General features: G+C 39.5%; 1 protein-coding gene across 1 annotated transcript; it reads left to right on the top strand.

Annotated features, from left to right (window-relative positions):
* Nucleotides 1–4106: 4106 nt before the first annotated feature.
* LOC135783457 (E3 ubiquitin-protein ligase TRIM39-like) lies at nt 4107–18644 on the top strand. The gene is made up of 8 exons (XM_065294188.2): nt 4107–4300; nt 4633–4722; nt 4833–5383; nt 5487–5582; nt 5678–5911; nt 16645–16786; nt 17461–17487; nt 17621–18644. Exons 2-8 carry the CDS (start codon nt 4653–4655, stop codon nt 18166–18168), a joined length of 1668 nt encoding a protein of 555 aa, XP_065150260.1. The 5' UTR covers nt 4107–4300; nt 4633–4652; the 3' UTR covers nt 18169–18644.
* Nucleotides 18645–18931: the final 287 nt, after the last annotated feature.

Below are 18931 nucleotides of genomic sequence, written 5' to 3'. Positions count from 1 at the left end.
CTACTGTAGCTTCTCTATGCGTTTCGGTGAACGGTGGGCTAAGCTGTTGATTGCAATATATGTAAAAGAAAACACACTATAAGCACACAACGCAACATATGTGACCCTGGACCACAAAACCAGTTGTACACTGCAAAAAATGATTTTCAAGAAAAACATTTTCTTTGTATTTCTGTCTTGTTTTCAGTAAAATATCTAAAAAATTCTTAAATTAAGATGCTTTTTCTTGATGAGCAAAATGACCTAAGAAAATAAGTCTAGTTTTTAGACTAAAAATATCAAATTTAAGTGATTTTGTGCATAAAACAAGCACAAAAAAATCTGCCAATTAATGCCATTGGAGTGTGTAAAAAGGCAGTTTCTGCCTTTGCATATAGTTGGAAAAAAGATGGGAGATGGCAGAGGTTCAGGCAGAGCTGGGTCTTCCTCCTCATCAACTGGTAACAGAGTCACTTATAAGATGAGGTTCACGTCAAAAAATTGATGATTAAGCGATTTCTTGAACAAGAGAGAGCCATCGTCCGTGTTCTGGGTGCTGACAAGAAAACCTGCCATCTTGTTCCTATGTGGCAAGATCTGGAGGTTTTAGATGCCACAAATAAAGCTAACAAACCACTTCAGGACTTTGTAGACGCGCTGTTCTGAGAATCTTATCTATGTGAATTATTATCTGCTACCTTGAACAGAAATACAGTGACCCTGAGAATGACGAGCTCCTGGACATGGCTTCACTAATGGATCCACGTTTCTGTACCAACTACATTACCCCGGAGAAGTTGGACATTATTAAGAAAAGAGCTGTCACTGAGCTCTCTGCCCTCTGCTCAGATGAAGAAGGTCCTGCTGTACAAATGTGCCAAGAAGAACAGAGCCCACCACCTAAGAAGAAAACTTTAGCTGCCTTCTTTAAGAAAGCAGCACCTGCATCACTGTCCCACCAGTCAGTAAAGAACAAAGTCTAGGCAGAGCTCACCACCTACTTATTGGGTCCTGATGTGGATCCTGACACTGACCCACTTGAGTGTGGTGGAAGCAGCATCAACCCAACCTCACAAGACTCAGTTGTCTGGAAAGAAAATACCTGGCTATTCCAGCAACTAGCGCCCCATCGGAGAGGGTCTTTAGTGTGGGTGGTGGTATTGTTACCTTTAACCGAGCTTGCCTCAAGCCTGCTGTTGTTGATAGGCTCATTTTCAAATGTTCAAATTTGTGTCTTTGTGCCAGGCAGAAAGCACTGTTTTGAAGAAAAACATGATGATTATTCGTAAACTACACACACTTTTCATGTAATTTAATGTGTCAAAACTTCAGTTACAAATAAGAAATTTTAAAATCAGATTTTTTTTCTCAAGTAACCTTTGTGTGTATATGACCAACGCAATCTTATGGCAATTCGTATGTATTTTACGAGGTGGCCAATTCTTATTAATTCGTACGACCACATTCGTAAGTTTTTGTATGATTTGCTTTTGCCCCTGTGACGTTGGGGTTAAAGGCGGGGTTAAGGATGTGATTTCGTTATTGTTTTTAATGATCATATGTTTTTGTACAATTCACTTCATATGAATTCATACGAATTACCCAACTTGTAAAATATGTAAAAATTCTTGTGAGATCAGGCTGATATGTCTTTGTGTGCTGCATAATGACATGATTTAATTTCAAGATCTTCAAAGCTATATGAGCAATTCATCAACGATCAATTAATATCGACATTGAAGACCACAACTCCCATTCTTCCACACTCTTTAACTCGTCATCAAACTACGCCGTTGTTGTTGTTTAACGTCCTCTAGTGCTTAAAATTGCATAATCTTCCTTTCAGTTATAATACATAATTTCTGTTGAACAGAATCAAAGCTGCCTAGGGTGATACAGGTCGTGGGATAACCCTGAAATGTTCATGACCTCCTTTGGTTAGTCCCAGCCTGGGTTACGACATCAGATTATTTTCTTTTCACTTTATCGTGGCCAAGTTCTAAAATGAAAATCAAAATCTAGAAATGATAGACACATGTAATGTCTGACTCTTTTTCACAAATGATGCGTAAGTAATAATCCTTTCCAGCTGTTAAATTAGCCAGTAATTGTTGTGCTGTTATGGTTAACTTAACACAGACAACCAGGAACCGTTTCCAGCTAAGTTCTTTTAACCATTGATCTGTGTGCCCCCTCACTATGCCTGAATTAAAAAGCCTTTCGCAAATTGGGGGCATCAGTGGAGAAAATAGTATTTACTGTACCGGGTTATAAAGATAAATGTTCCATGCCGATGAACGTTGGAATTGAAAGCTGTCACGGTTATGAAATTTGGCTGACGGTTATTTGTCTAATAAATTGTGAAAGTTATGACAATAAATTGTCTGTTTTATTGCTTTGACATTTAATTCTCATACATTTTTTGTTTGTTTGTTCATAAAATATTTTTTTACACAAATATGTCTTTCAAAAATGGAAAATTCTTCATAAGAAATAAACACAATAACGTGTCTGAAAAATAACTGAAAATAAAAATGCAATCAAAATAAACTGACTATAACAGAACAGGCCTCAAATAGTAGCCAATCTGATAGGAGAGATCTGATACTGTCTGGTTTATACAGACGCTTCAGCTCCCCCTTGTGTTTTTTAAAAAGATGTGCAATCATTGCGGTGATCTGAAATCATCACGATGAGGTAAAACAATCGTGATGAGACGATTATTTAATTATTGTGACAGCCCTAATTTAAAATGTGTTTTATGCATCATATCATATATATATCTATAGCTTCACATTACCAGCAAACCGTCATGCTTCTCAAAACAATATCTGAATTTTCATAATATGAAGAATTTTAACTAGCAAATAAACAGAAATATTTACAACATAACACATAAGAAAGAGACAGACTTCAAAAGGACTTAATACAGGTACGAGTTTTCAATAGATGCTTTCATTGTTGCATTGCAAAGAATCTTACTGACATCTTTTAACATCTTTTGGTTTGCATTGTAGTAACTTATAGTGAGATATTGACTTTATCATCACAGAAGTCCTTTGGGGTATTTTTAGCTCCCAGCAAAATGGTTTTATTAATTTAAACAGAGTACAACATAAACGTGTCTTGTGTGTAATAAAAAATGACACTATCCTGATAATTCATTAGAGAAATTAGACAACTAACCATGATGTGTAACACTGGTATCTCACAAAATATGTGAAATAGTCACGCTTTATTTTGCGAGGGAGTGTCACGTATTTCCACCATTTTACGTGCCCTTGCCACTCATTTATTTTCCGTGTCAGTATCACGTATTGGTTACTCAACTGTTTTTCCTATTTTCTTACAATTGTCCCTTTGGTTTGGGGTTAGAACAACTTTCTGTTACATAAAATTACATCCTTACCCAAATCCAACTCTAACCCTAACGTCAGGCGACAATGGTTTAAGAAGCATACGAATAAATATAATAAACCAATACTTGAAGTGACATCCTAACACAAACAGCAAATCTAACCCCAGACCGAAGCAACAATTGTTTAAAAATAGGAAAAACAGTTGAATAACCAATATGTGAAACTGACACGGAAAAGAAATGTTTGGCACGGGTAAGTAAAATGGTGAAAATACGTGACAATGCCATGCAAAACAGAGCAAAATAATGCGTGACTATTTCACGAAAATGGCAGATGAATTATTTGAAAATAATGCACACATGTTATATTGCTGCACGACACGAAGGGGACCCTGCTAAAAAAAACAATAGACACCATAACAAAAATTCTATTGGATATATTGGTTTAAATGGGAATTTTATTGGTTGTATTGGAAACTATAATGGTCTCTGTTGGTCTCTACTGGTATGTGTTGGGTTCTATTGGCGGGGCCATTAAATCCTAATAGAATATGTCCCAAAACACACTACAAAAGGGAATTTTGTAGTGGTTTTGATGGTAAAAGCTAATGGTTCCTGTTGGTATTTTAATGAAAACTATTAGAAATTTTCAGCAGGGAGTAAATTATTCCGATTGATCTAAATTGGATATCTTTTGTAGGTCACCATATGAATCTGATGCTTCTTACACATGGGGGGAAAAGTATAAATATATAATCTACATTATAACTGCATGCAGTACAAACTTTACACACACCACAAAACATGGGAGGAGCTTTGACACGATGGGTGTGACAGCGTTCAGTGAAAATGAAACTAAACTGACAATCAAGCTGCAAGAGTTTAAACTCTTTATCTCTTCAAGAAAGAAGATATTTGAGACTTTTAAAGCTGTACATGAACACATTTGAGACTCATTCACAGGTAACATGATGAAAATATATGAGAAATTTCTCTGAACAAGTTTCTAATGTTAGTGTTCTGGTTCAGTAGAGTTTATGTCTAACTATAAAACATTAGACAAAGTCTGGTTAACGTATAAGTTAAACTAGTATATAATTTTAATCTCCAGTAACGGTATAATATTATTTATTAAATGTAGACTGTAACATTTGTTTCATTGTAAATCAACGTTAAGTGTTTGTTGTCATTGAGTCACACGGCTTAAAGTGAACCAGGAAGTACAGTATGTGAACGAGAATGAAAAATTGAAACGCTGTAAAATGTGATTTGTGTTGTGATTGTTTCCTGAAAAGTTTTAAAGAGAAGACGAACAATGGCAGAAGCTTCACCAACATCACCAAAACCAAGACGGACCAGAAGAAAGAGTATTGATGAACCACCATGTAAGCAAACAACACAAAGCACATTATTTATGAATTCTTACCATTATCTTAAGATCAGAAACATAAGCTGTCAGTGATAATTGTTCATGATTTCTCTCTGTGTTTTTCAGCTCTGTCATCCTCCAGTGTTTCTCTGACTGAAGAGCTTCAGTGTTGTATTTGTCTGGATGTGTTCAGTGATCCAGTCAGCACTCCATGTGGGCACAACTTCTGCAGGATCTGTCTGAAACAGTGCTGGGACAACAGTCAGATCTACAGCTGTCCATACTGTAAAGAAACATTCAGTAAAAGACCAGAGCTCAAGATCAACACAGCACTTAGAGAGGTCACGCTGATCTTTAAAGAAAAGTTCAGTTTGAGAAGATCTGAAGTCCTCTGTGATATCTGTGATGAAAGAAAACTGAAAGCCCTGAAGTCCTGCCTAACGTGTCAGACATCTTACTGTAAAACTCATCTGGACCTTCATGAGAAAATTCATTTAAAGAAACACAAACTGCTGGATCCTGTGGAGAATATAAAGGACTATATATGTGAGAAACATGAGAGACCTCTGGAGCTCTTCTGTAGAGATGATCAGACATGTGTTTGTGTGTTTTGTACTGATGGAGATCACAAGAATCACAACACTGTTCCTCTAGAGGAGGAGAGTAAAGAGAAGAAGGTACGAGTTCATAACAACATTAATACATGCTTTATTCATCTGTTATACATATTCAAACAACATGATCTTTTGTCAGAAGATGATCAAATGTGTCTGTCTATAGACTCAACTGATGAAGACACAGACAGACATTCAGCAGATGATCCAGAAGAGAATCGAGAAGATTCAAGACATCAAACACTCAGCAGAACTCAGAAAAGTGAGTTGAAGATGTGAAATATTTGATGGATGATAATGTTTTGATTTGTCTTATAAATAAAGGTGATGAATTGTAATGAAAAACTGATTTCTCAGAGAAGCAGAGAGCAGGAGAAAGCAGCGAGTGTTGAGCTCTTCAGTGATCTGATCAGATCCATTGAGAGATGTCAGACTGAGCTGCTGGAGATGATGGAGGAGGAACAGAAAGCAGAAGAGAAACAGGATGAAGATCTCATTAAAGATCTGGAGCAGGAGATCACTGAGCTGAAGTTGAGAGACAGTGAGCTGGAGAAGATCACACACAGTGAAGATCATCTTCATCTCATTCAGGTCTCTCTCTCTCTCTCTCTCTCTCTCTCTCTCTCTCTGCCGGTGTGATTGTTGTGGACTGAGTGGTGTGAGTGTGTTTGGATCTCTGTAAGTGAATCTTTTTTTCTGACTTTTTCTTTGTTGGTTGTTTATCGGTTGTTGTTTTTTTAGTTTACGTTGGTAGTTGTTTTGGGCCGCATCCTACCTGTTTTTATCGGGAGCATGACGGCCATACGCTCACAATTTGTGAGTTCATTGACCGGGAGTCATAAAGTGGAAGATGCGTCCGCGGTTGGTGTAGAGAAATGCTGCCGATTAGCAGAGGTTATAGACCAGGTTATATATCTTGAATAGACATACTGTGTCTCTGGTAGGTCAATCTTTGATAATGTTTCCCTGATTATGGATATTCTTGATGTCTCTAAGATGCTAAATTTAGTTTGTGGTCTGATATTATTGTATCAAGAGAAGGCTTTTGGTCGTGTTGAGCGTGTTTATTTATTGGGGGTTTCGGAAGCTTTTGGTTTTAGATCAGAATTATAAAAAAAGTTCTCTATAGTGATGTTCCGAGCATTCTCAAGATCTAGTGGTCTATGTGCTCTTTTTTGAGTTTGTACAGGGGTTCCTCCTCTTTGGGGTCTTTTTAGGCGATGAGACCAAAGTTCATAAAAACTGGGAAGGTCTAATTGAAAAAGTCAAAAGACACCTAGAAAAATTGACATTTTTGTCTCCAAAATTGTCATACAGAGGATGTATTTTAATTGTTAATAATAATTTAGTGGCATCTTCCTTATGGCATACGTTTGTGTTCGATAGCAGGACTGAAAAAGGTTCTTCTCTATGTAAGGTGAAGTTTTAAATTAGCTTTCCTTTATGGGGTGTCGGTTAGAACACACTGAATTCTATTAGTTTCATACAATAGGGTTTAATTTGTGATTCTTTAGTATTTCACAACACAGCAGTGCACAGAGTTACAGGTCACAAGCGTGTATAGGAGTTTAATGTGTGTTTATGTTTGGTCTACAAAGGAAAGAAATAAAGATATATATTAACAAATGTTTCTTAAATATTATAGCACAGACCTTACTTCACAACAGTTGTAAATCTCTCAATAAAACCTCTAAATGAGAATAATTTACAGAAATGAACTTACAGGCATTATAACTATTACTCAATACTACCACCTGTTGGTCAGAAACGGCAAAACACTGAAACCGAAACTTATTTCTGAGGTAAATTAAACGAACTGAATATAAACCAGATATATTGCTTAGATAAAGATCAAATGGCAAGCATTTACATTATTAATGTGATAATCACACATATATACATACAAATCAAACGATGCTTACCAGAGATATGCAATAATGACAAGTAATACTGAACATAATTGGCACATTATACTTATATAATGTTAACAACAAATACTTATATTTCAGATACAGAATAACATTGAATGAATACTTTACAAACTCCTGAACTAACATTGATTATCTACTGAAAAGACAGATAACTTACTTTTGCGTATTCACGCACACTTTGCACACATACAGTCCCGCTCGCATCTGCTGCTGAATAAATCTCCCTGACGACCACTAATGGAAAAGTGCGCATGCGCACAGAACGCAGCCTTTCTAACACAGCCGCCCCCAAATTTGGTTTCAAATTTGCACCATTGAAAGGCTGACACCATAGGTACTACCATTAATTTCCAGTGTGGTTTTCATCCTCTTCATCTCGAATCTCTGGCAGAACAATTAGGCGAGCAATGGGTCTTGCATAGACTCTGTCCTTTATCTGTACCTCAGCTGTACGCACTTGACCATCATCTCCGGGAAAGACCCGTACTACTTTTCCGATCTGCCAGAATGAACGAGGTAACTGAGGGTCAACGACCATAACCACCATTCCAGGTTGAATGTCTGTTGCTGAATTATGCCACTTTCTTCTGGCTTGCAGTTCAGGCAAATAGTACTTTATAAAGGCTGTCTAGAACCTATCAGACAATACTTGGGAATGTCTCCATCTCCGTCTTCCCAGGAGCTCAGACACTGGATATGTGACTTGGGGAAGGGAACTATCTGGCCGCCCCATCAGAAGGTAGTTTGGGGTGACTGGATCTACATCAGCGATGTCTGCTGAAACATACCCAAGTGGTTTGGAGTTCAGGATGGCCTCTATTTCAATGAGGACAGTTCGAAGTACTTCTTCAGACACCATTTCTGATCCCAGAGTTGTATAAAGTGCAGCTTTAACCGAACGAATCTCTCGTTCCCACACTCCTCCGAAGTGTGGAGCAGATGGAGGGTTAAAATGGAAGCTGATCTGCTGCTGTGCCAACTGCTGCTGTAAATCATCACTGAGCTGACTGAAGGCTTCTTTAAGCTCTGTGTTACCCCCTCGGAAGTTGGTGCCTTGGTCTGAGTACAATTCTGCTGGTTTCCCACGACGTCCAATGAAACGTCTCCATGCCATGAGAAAGGCATCAGTGTCCATTGATGTTAGAATCTCGAGGTGCACAGCCCGAGTGGTCATACAGTTAAATAGAAGCCCCCATCGTTTTTCTGTCCGACGTCCTACCTTGACCGAGAAAGGTCCAAAACAGTCCATTCCAGTTGAATGGAAGGCAGGCTTGAACAAACGGAGCCTTGGTGGAGGGAGATCAGCCATTTTCTGGGAGGCAGGCTTTGACCTCCATCTGCAGCATTCATGGCAGGTTCTTTGGTGTTTCCTTACAGCTTCTCTGCCCTTTAAGATCCACACCTTCCGGCGAAGTTCAGCAAAGACTCGTTCCGGTCCCGGATGACAAAGACGAGTATAATAGTCTTTGATGAGTAGCTGAGTGTAGGGGTGATGGGAATCCAACACAATAGGGTGTACTGTGCTTTGATCAATGCCTTCTATGCGTCTCAAACGTCCCCCTACTCGTATTAGATCGTTGTCTAGATCAAACTCTGGGGAGAGGCAAATTAGACGGCTGTTGGTAGGAACAGGCTTACCGGCTTTTAATAGCTGATAGTCCTCTGGAAAGCTGTCCATTTGGGCCCTTCTAATTGCAGTCAGCTCTGCTGTTTGGTAAGTATTCGCTGAAGGAGAACCATTTGGATTTGCCGCCCCGTGCAGCTCTTCTGCAACTGTTTTGACTAAGTCCTTCCAGCTGCTAAACTTACTACCATCTGCTGTTGTTGGTACTGAGTTATTAATGCCACAAAATACACTGTGCTTTAATTCTGTGGTATCCTCAGGTACTGGACTGTGGGTAATTGGTGGTGATGGCCAATTACTCTGAGGTTGGAGGAGGAATTCAGGTCCATGGGTCCACCGATTAGGCTCAGTAAGTTCTTTCAGGCTCTTACCACGGGTAAGATCATTCGCAGGGTTCCTGGCAGAGTCAACGTAATGCCATGCTTTAAGGTCAGTTAGTTCTTGAATCTCTGCCACCCTAGTGCCCACAAACACCTTGAAGCGGCAGGATTCGGAATGTAACCAATGGAGGACAGTTGTTGAATCTGTCCAGAAAGTGACCTTCTGAATCTTCAAGGTGAGTTCATTTTCAGTCAGCTTAGCCAGCTGAGCTCCTATAAGAGCGGCACACAACTCAAGCCTGGGAATTGAACACTGCTTACGTGGAGCTACACGTGATCGGGTCAGAAGGAAGGAAAGATGAATACTTCCACATGAATCCTCTGAGCGAAGATACGCTACTGCTCCGTAAGCTTTCTCAGAAGCATCAGTGAAGATATGGATTTCCCGATTGACTTCAGGGTTATCCATGCTGGCTGGCGTATAGCTTCTCGGTAGTGTTACATGAGGCAGGTATTAAAGCTCAGCTTCCCACACTTTCCATGCCTTCTGAAGCTGCTCAGGAAGTTGTGAATCGTCCCAGTTCCTATTCTTAGCCCAAAGCTGTTGAACAATGACCTTAGCCCGTGTTGTGAAAGGAAGAATGGCACCAAGGGGGTCATATTGACTTGCTAACACACGATATATGTTCCGCATCGTCAAAGCATTGTAAGTGACAGGTCTGTGCTTGTAACATAGCTGGTCTAACTCACATTTCCAATTCAGTCCCAAGGTGGATTCATGTGGGTCAGATTTGTCATGTGAGAGCCACAGCTCTAGCTTGGATGATCTGGCTTCTGTTGGCAAATGACTGATAACCTCTTGCATATTGCTGGCCCACTGACGGATGTCAAATCCTCCAGATGCTAACAGCTCCCGAAGTTTGTCCAGTAACTGCCGTGCTTCTTGAGCAGATGGAAAGCTCTGCAGACAGTTATCCACATAGAAACAGTGGTCAACAGAATGCCTCACTTCTTCATCTGGTGTGCTTTGCGATGAAACATGTCTTTGGAGGGCAAAGGATGCACAGCAGGGACTGCACGTAGTTCCAAATGGCAGTACTTGCCATTCATAAACGTCAGGTGGGTTGTCTCGTCTCATGTCACGCCACAGAAAACGCAGGAGGGGCTTATCCTCAGGTAGGAGTAGGACTTGGTGGAACATTCCACGTATATCGCCACTAATGGCTACACAGTGCTCCCTGAAACGCAGTAAAACACCCAGGAGTGAGGGGCTTAAGGTTGGACCAGGCATCAAAGAATCATTAAGGTTCAGTCCCTTGTATCGGAAAGAGCAATTGAACACAATACGATCCTTGTCATTGTGGTTTACCAGATGGTGTGGGATATACCAGGTCTCCCCCGTCATACTGTTTTCAGCAGGTGTGAGTTTTGTAACTGCGCCATTCTGTACTAACTTCTCAACCTCAGCATTGTACACAGCTGCTTTCACTGGATTTTGAGCTAGTCGGCGTTCCATACTCCGGAGACTTGGCAGCACAGCCTCTTTGGGGGCACAAAAGAAGGGTGAATCCTTTATGGGCAATAAGGGTGTTGCATAACGTAGGATTCCATTCAGCTCCACACGTGTTGTCTTGGTCTCTAGAAGATTTATGGCTTCTTGGTCCTCTCTGGACCTTGTTACCTGCTTTTCACAGCGGAAAGGTAAAACATCAAGCTGCCATAATCTTTCAACATCTCTTCTGAGTTGGAGTTCGGCAGGGGTCAGAGACAGGAAAAGGCACTGTTGTGGCTGTAATTGGTTCTCCAGGATCTTGGCAGGTCCCTGGAGTGTCCATCCAAGCTTCGTCTTTATAGCTGCTGGACCATCAGGCGTACCAATTCGGACAGGTGCGATCGGTGTGATAAGGTGAGTATTATCAGCTCCGATGAGAAGTAAAGGACTTACTCTGTCAAAGGTCTGCAGAGGGATGTCTTTAAGGTACTTATATTTCTCCAGCAAACTCACAGGATATGAGTGATCAGCCAGACCAAGGGTTTTTGCAGTAAATGCTGCATTAATCTTGAAGGTCTTCTGTGGTTGAGTGGCAGGTGATATGTGGAAGTTAACTGAAGTACCACTGATGGTTTTCACCTCTTGTCGGATGGTCCGCAGTGCTATGCTTTCAGCCTGGCCTTGTATGTCCAGCTCACGGGCAGTATCAGGAAGGAGAATAGTGAGCTCGGACCCATCATCCATGACAGCGTAAGTGTTAAGTGTCTTGCCTCCATAGCGCAGTAGAACATTTATGACCTTTAGGAGAACACGTCTGTTGTCAGTGGGTCTATCCAAGTACAAGGTCTCAGCGGTTGAGCTAACCAGACAGGAACCCTCACCTGTACTCTTTGTGTTGACTTCATGCAAGATTTGCAAGTGTTTCCCATTACATATGCTACAAGGCTTCTTGAGGGTACACTGAGCTGCCTGGTGTCCACGTCCACAACGCCAGCAGTGATGGTTCGTTCGGATCCAGTCAATCATTTGCTGTTTATCAAAAGACTTAAAGGTAGCACACTGACTGAGATAATGATCATCTTTATCACAGAAAGGGCAGAAGGCTTTAGTTGGGGCTTTGAGCTTCTCCACTTTAACTTGTTTGACTTGGGCCGGTGCTGGAGTGACAGTGTCATCTGCTCCATGAAGTATGGTGGCTGAACGGGCAGTAGGTTTGGATTCTCGCCTGCGTTCTGATCTCTGTTCTGTTCTTTGGCTCTTATAACTGCTCTGCGACTCGCTGCTTTGACACCAGGCCTCATACTGGAGCCATTCAGAGAATTCACGGAGGTTATACACAGACCCAGGGCGGTGGTACATCTGTCTACGAAATCCTGATCTCATTTCTGCAGGTAACTTACTCAACAGTCTCTCGACATGTGACCCACATCGAAGTTCTGCTTCGCCTTCATCTCCAAGAGTCTCCAACATACCAACAAGAGCCCTTATTTGCAGAGCGAACTTATCAAAGGCCTCAGTATCTCCACGTCGGATATCTGGGGAGTCCATCACTTTGGCGATTTTCTTGAGAGCCAATTTGTGCGGCTGGCCAAACCTTTCATTCAGAGCAGCCATGGTATCAGAGTACGGAAATGGAGAATTGAGGTAGGAATCTGCCACCAGACGTGCTTCATCTAGTTTTAGATGATCTAACAGGATTTGGTACCGGAACAGCTCAGTGGCATCTGGTGGTAAAAGGTTCTCAAGCGCTATCTTCAACCGAGTAAACTCGCTAGGGTCTTTAGTACAGAAGTTAGGTATGGTTGGTGTTGGACCTCGGTATGTGGTCTCTTGTCCGGCAGGAATTACATTGGTAGTGCAGCAAGGTTTCTGAGGTGACTGTGGCCAAGTAGGATGTTTTGACTGATGATATGCCTGTTTAGGATGATCAAAAGTCTCAATTGTGGGTTTTAAGGATGTTCTTGAATGCCAGTATGGATCAGGAGTGGCGGTGTAAGGACCAGGCGTAGTTTGAAATCCTACTGGATGAAAAGTGAGACTGATGTGTCCAGACTGCCGCAGGAGAGATGGATGCTGGTAAGTATGCACACCAGATTGAGCAGAATGAACATATGATTTATGAGATGTATCAGCCAAGATATGATCTTTCATTACGTTAAGTTCACCAATCATCTTTCCAATTAGGTCTATCATTCCAGAGTCACTTCGATGATCTACTGTTCTTTCATCTGCTGGATTGGGCGGACTTAGATAAGCAGACTGCTGATTATGACTGAAAGAAAGGCCACCCGTAGAAGTAAAGGGGGGGTGGTATGGCTTCACAGCGGGTGCTGTTATGCTGCTCATCTGGTGCTGTTGCCCATACGTTGGACGAGGCACTGTAGAATACAATGTAGACTCTGGATGGTAAGGTACAGCTTCACGATGCAGGGATAGCCTATGCTGATTAGCATGGAAGGTCTGTGGCAGCGGAGTAGACTGCTGTTCTTCCCATGGTCTGTGATAAGGAGAAAACTGAGGAGGGTATGGTGGTACTGAAGCATAAGTAGGACTAGGATGATGCTGTTCAGTGTCACCCACATCTGGGACAGGAAGTTCTCCTTCAGAATGGACAGACCAGTCATCCACTGTCTCCCATGGAGCTTGACTTATAGGACTTGATCCTCTGGTCGAATGTGAAGAGACATTGTTCGCAGCCTCTCCAAACCCTTGTGCATGCTGTGTTGTGTGAGGAAATACTGGCTGGTTTACTGTTCTACGACGCCCAGTCGTGAGATCAAAGTCTTGAAGGTAGGTAGGAAGATTGACTTGACGTTTGGGTCTTACTATCTGAGCAGACTTATCTTCTAGTGGCATGTTGCTACTAATGAATTCTTTGTCCATAAGAAATGCCATATCCGGCTCGAAGGACCATTTGTTCGATAGCAGGACTGAAAAAGGTTCTTCTCTATGTAAGGTGAAGTTTTAAATTAGCTTTCCTTTATGGGGTGTCGGTTAGAACACACTGAATTCCATTAGTTTCATGCAATAGGGTTTAATTTGTCATTCTTTAGTATTTCACAACACAGCAGTGCACAGAGTTACAGGTCACAAGCGTGTATAGGAGTTTAATGTGTGTTTATGTTTGGTCTACAAAGGAAAGAAATAAAGATATATATTAACAAATGTTTCTTAAATATTATAGCACAGACCTTACTTCACAACAGTTGTAAATCTCTCAATAAAACCTCTAAATGAGAATAATTTACAGAAATGAACTTACAGGCATTATAACTATTACTCAATACTACCACCTGTTGGTCAGAAACGGCAAAACACTGAAACCGAAACTTATTTCTGAGGTAAATTAAACGAACTGAATATAAACCAGATATATTGCTTAGATAAAGATCAAATGGCAAGCATTTACATTATTAATGTGATAATCACACATATATACATACAAATCAAACGATGCTTACCAGAGATATGCAATAATGACAAGTAATACTGAACATAATTGGCACATTATACTTATATAATGTTAACAACAAATACTTATATTTCAGATACAGAATAACATTGAATGAATACTTTACAAACTCCTGAACTAACATTGATTATCTACTGAAAAGACAGATAACTTACTTTTGCGTATTCACGCACACTTTGCACACATACAGTCCCGCTCGCATCTGCTGCTGAATAAATCTCCCTGACGACCACTAATGGAAAAGTGCGCATGCGCACAGAACGCAGCCTTTCTAACAGTTTGCTTGTGTAGATCCTCTTTTCTAGCAGCTTTCAAAAATCCAGACTATTCTGGTGGATTATTTTGGGGATAGATTCCATTGGGTCTCACAAAATTTATTGTTTTTGCCCAAGGAGGAAGGTGGTCAGGGACCAATACACCTTCAAATCAGAATTGCAACCTTCCATCTGCAGTTTGTGCAAAGACCATCAAATTTTTGCTGGCGTGCTGTTTTTTGATAGCCTGGGTGCCAGCCGAACTTTGCCCTGTCCACAACAGTTCAGGTTGGGAAGTTCGTTCTGGTGTCGCGCAAGATGATGGACAGATGGTTATTAACCACGTCACCAAAGAGCACTTGTGTTGAATCCGTTTACAACAAAGATGGCTGCCGGCCTGCCACTGTTGAATTGAGATGTGTAGATTTTGCCATCGAGTCTGTTCTAGAAGATATGGACAGTGCATTGATTTTAAAAGAGGAACAGAAAAACGCGTTCAAAGCATTTGTTGATCTTAAAGATGCTTTTGACGTCCCTCCAACGGGATTCGGCAAAAGTTTAATTTATCAGCTGATGCAAAGCAACTCAGCGTGCACGACAATGTGGATATAACTAACGGTCGTTGCCAGCTCCTTTTCGGAAGCCCGTGGATGAAGTTCATCTAACTTACAAATGGTTAGAGAGAGTCTGACTGTATGACTTAGTAAATAACTCACAATGTCGTGTACTTTCGCTAACTCAGACAGATCATAATGTTAGTCTCATTGTATTAACTACAAGTTCAGGCTGCAAAAGGACAGAAGCAATTTCAACATATATCACACACTTCTTTGCTCTGATTGGTTGTAGGTCTATCCAATTGAGTGCAGAGGCATTTTATGTCCTGGTTCAGTTGAAACACGTCCCATAATCACAGCCCAATGGAGCGGTATCAGACTCAAATTCTGACTAGAATTTTAAGTATGATAACATCAGGCAAGTTTCTTGACTGATTTTACACAGTTCACAGGGTTGGGGCTCGACAAAGCACTTTTTTGATGGATCCCCTCCATGTTACCAAGAACATTTTGAAAGTTTGGAGTCTATGTTGTTCAATGACCAGAAAACTCACATTCCCTTCATTGGCTACTGGAGGAGCCCTTAATCTACGGCTCCCGGTTAGACTTAACAGGCAATTCTTTTTTCCTGGACTTAGTAAATTGCTGATTAAACAAAACATTGTTTCTCTGAGTCAGCTAATGGACATAGGGCCAGATTTTAAGAATGAAGCAGCATTAGCTCAACATTTGGGAATCAGGTTTATTCGTCTGGTCAACTAGTTGCTCATGAAATGGCAAGCTGCACTTAAATAAACTAAAATGGACTTGTTAACAGACTATTGTGTTAGTTCCTGAGTTCCTAATCCCAAAGACTTTTTTCCTGGTTTGCTTTTGTCTATAAATGTTGAAGGGATTACCTCTCCTTTCATTAAAAATGTTGCATCTATGTGTAAAAACTTTTTTTAAGTACCGATAAATCTTTGTACAGGTCTTGTGTTTTGCATAAAACCTGAGTGGAGGTCCTGGTATAAACCACCGTTGATCAAGGGAACAGTTGATTTGCAGTGGAGAATACTTCATGGTGCTTTCGCAGTTAATGCTTTTATTTCATGAGGTTGCTTCTACATATCCTTTCTGCTCTTATAGAGAAACTCTTTCATGCTTTTATGAATTGTTTTAGATTGCAACCTTTATTTCTAGTTGTAAGTAATGTTTTTAGGAGTTGTAATGATAATTTTTCTCTGGAAGCGTTTATTTTGGAAATTAAATATGAAACAAAGACTTGCTTGTCAACTTCTGAATTTTGTTCTAGGCCAAGCTAAACTGGACATTTATACAAGTAGGAAAAAGAAAAAAAGAAAAAATATAATACAGAACATAGCCTTGTTTTTTAACTTGGGTAAATTAAGAGTTATGGTTGATTTTCTTTACTATAAGTTTATTGATGATGTTGTCACATTTGAATGTATTTGGTGATGTAATGAGGCTCTGTTATTGAGGGTGAATTGATGTTTATGCCTACTTTATAATTGTTTTGCCAATTTTTAACTGTTGTAAGAGTCCATTGTGAATAGGAGTATTTTGTGTAATAAAAGTCTAATAAAAAAATTCTCCCTCTCTCTCTCTCTCTCTCTCTATCTCTCTCTCTCTCATACTGATGTATTTCTCTTCTCTCTCTCTCTCCTGCTGTAGATTGACTCATCATCCCTGCACATACCTCCAGACATGAAGAACTGGTCTGAGATCAGTATGAAGACTCATGTGAGTGTGGAGACTCTGAGGAGAGCTCTGACTCAACTACAGGAGACTCTCAATGAGAAACTCACACAAACTGGTAAGTGAATATTAGTCATCAAAACTGGAAGATAATTGTTTTTTTTTTTAGAAAAATGTGCCATCAAAGTAAGTACATTTGCATAATTAAATAAATATGCTTTAATTGCATTCCGTTTAATTTTTTAGGGGTTGAATTTTCATATTTTTTATACTTTTGTTATATGGCCATTGCTTTGGAACTTTTCTCATTTATTTTTTACTTTTTAAAATATTTTTAGTTGGAATATTTATAGTTTTTCTCTTTTCCCAAACCCATGTTTATGAAAATCCATAAAAATGTTTGAAATGTAAAAAAAACTTTATTATTTTAAAAGAAAGAGTAGTGATGTTAAATATGAGTTAGATTTAGTAAATATGAGTCTTGCAAGAATACAAAAAAAAAAAAAAAACATTTTCCTCATTAATTGTTTTTCTCTGATATTTCCCCCCTCTGTTTAATGTTTATGAAGTTTTAGAAAAATGACAATTGCAGAAAAAATTAATTTGCATGCACATCCACTGTTAGAGATTGTACTCAAAACTTAAAAAAGTCGACATGTAACTGCCAGTAACTGCAAATATAAAGAAATAATCTGCTATAGAGATATAGTAACTGATTCTTGTTATCTGTCAGTGTTTTTAAGTTTCTTCTCTAAACTCTTGCTGATGTTTTATTGTGATTTGTGTTGACAGTGTTGATGAAGATGCAGCAGTATGCAGGTACAATGTGTGATCTACACTCTTCTCTCACATTCACTAACAATAATACTTTACATACACAAACTCATCTCTACTATTATAAACACATCATCATCTTTATATTGTCATTCATATTCTCTCATCTCTCTCTCAGTGGATGTGACTCTGGATCCTGATACAGCTCATCCAAATCTCTTCCTGTCTGAAGATAGAAAACAAGTGAGAGATGGAGACATCGAACATAAACTCCCAGATAATCCAGAGAGATTTGATAGGTTTGTCTGTGTCCTGGGAAAAGAGGGATTCACTTCAGGGAGATTTTATTTTGAGGTTCAGGTGAAGGACAAAACTAAATGGGTTTTAGGAGTGGCCAGAGAATCTATTAACAGAAAGGGAGCGATCGCACTGTCTCCTCAGGATGGATTCTGGACTGTGGTTCTGAGGAATGAGAATGAATATTGGGCCTCAGCTAATTGCCCTGTCTCTCTGTGTCTGAAAGTGAAACCACAGAAGGTCGGGGTGTTTGTGGATTATGAGGAGGGTTTGGTTTGTTTTTATGATGTAGAGTCCAGGTCTCATATCTACTCTTTCACTGCTCAAACTTTCACTGAGAAACTCTTTCCTTTCTTCGGTCCATGTTTTGATGATAAAGGTAAAAATTCAGCTCCTCTGATCATCTCACCTGTTCATAACAACAAATGAATTAACATCCATAATATAAAATACCAAATGAAAGGTTTTAAAAAGCTGAAAACTAAGAATAAGAAAATACGCATTTCCTCTTTTTCTTATGATAATGTGTAAACTTAAGAACAGAAAACTTGAACACTCAAAACAGTACAAACGCTGTCACTGTGGCTTTACCCTCTCAATAATTTGAGTGCATATTAATATCTCTGTGGTATATACTGGTACTAAACATTACTGGTACAAAAATATGATGTTTATAAATGATACATTTTCAGCATTTTTTCTATTAATATTATTTTAAAAAGTATGACTGTTTTAGTTTTTGTGGGATTCTTTATGCTGTTTTTGTTGTCTCTGTTAGTTATACGATAATGAATGATGTTTGTTGATCGTCATGAATGAGGTTTGTGTGTTCAGTGTTGGGGTTCTAATGAGTTTCATTTATTCATTCATAATGCACATTATTACACATCTATAATTTGCAAAAAATAGGGTTAACAGATGGATTTACTAAAACAACAATAAATCTTATCAAAACATCTTTTTATTGTCATATTTATCAGTGCATTCATTTGATCATTGTTTAATATTCTGTATTGAAGGTCAACTGTGTAGACTTTTGTAAGACGCCACCCAATTGGCCCAACGTCGAAGTCCAATGGCGTGGTGAAGGTATCACGTGTTCTTTCCCTCCGTAGCGCTTCTAGAAGAATAATTCCATTTATTTAATTTGTTTCTTTGACTTCTGCGGTTAAATTATAATCTGACTCCAATT

The sequence above is a fragment of the Paramisgurnus dabryanus genome, chromosome 2, assembly GCF_030506205.2.
Source record: "Paramisgurnus dabryanus chromosome 2, PD_genome_1.1, whole genome shotgun sequence".
Taxonomy (NCBI): domain Eukaryota; kingdom Metazoa; phylum Chordata; class Actinopteri; order Cypriniformes; family Cobitidae; genus Paramisgurnus; species Paramisgurnus dabryanus.
This window is presented reverse-complemented; position numbering and strand designations above follow the sequence as displayed.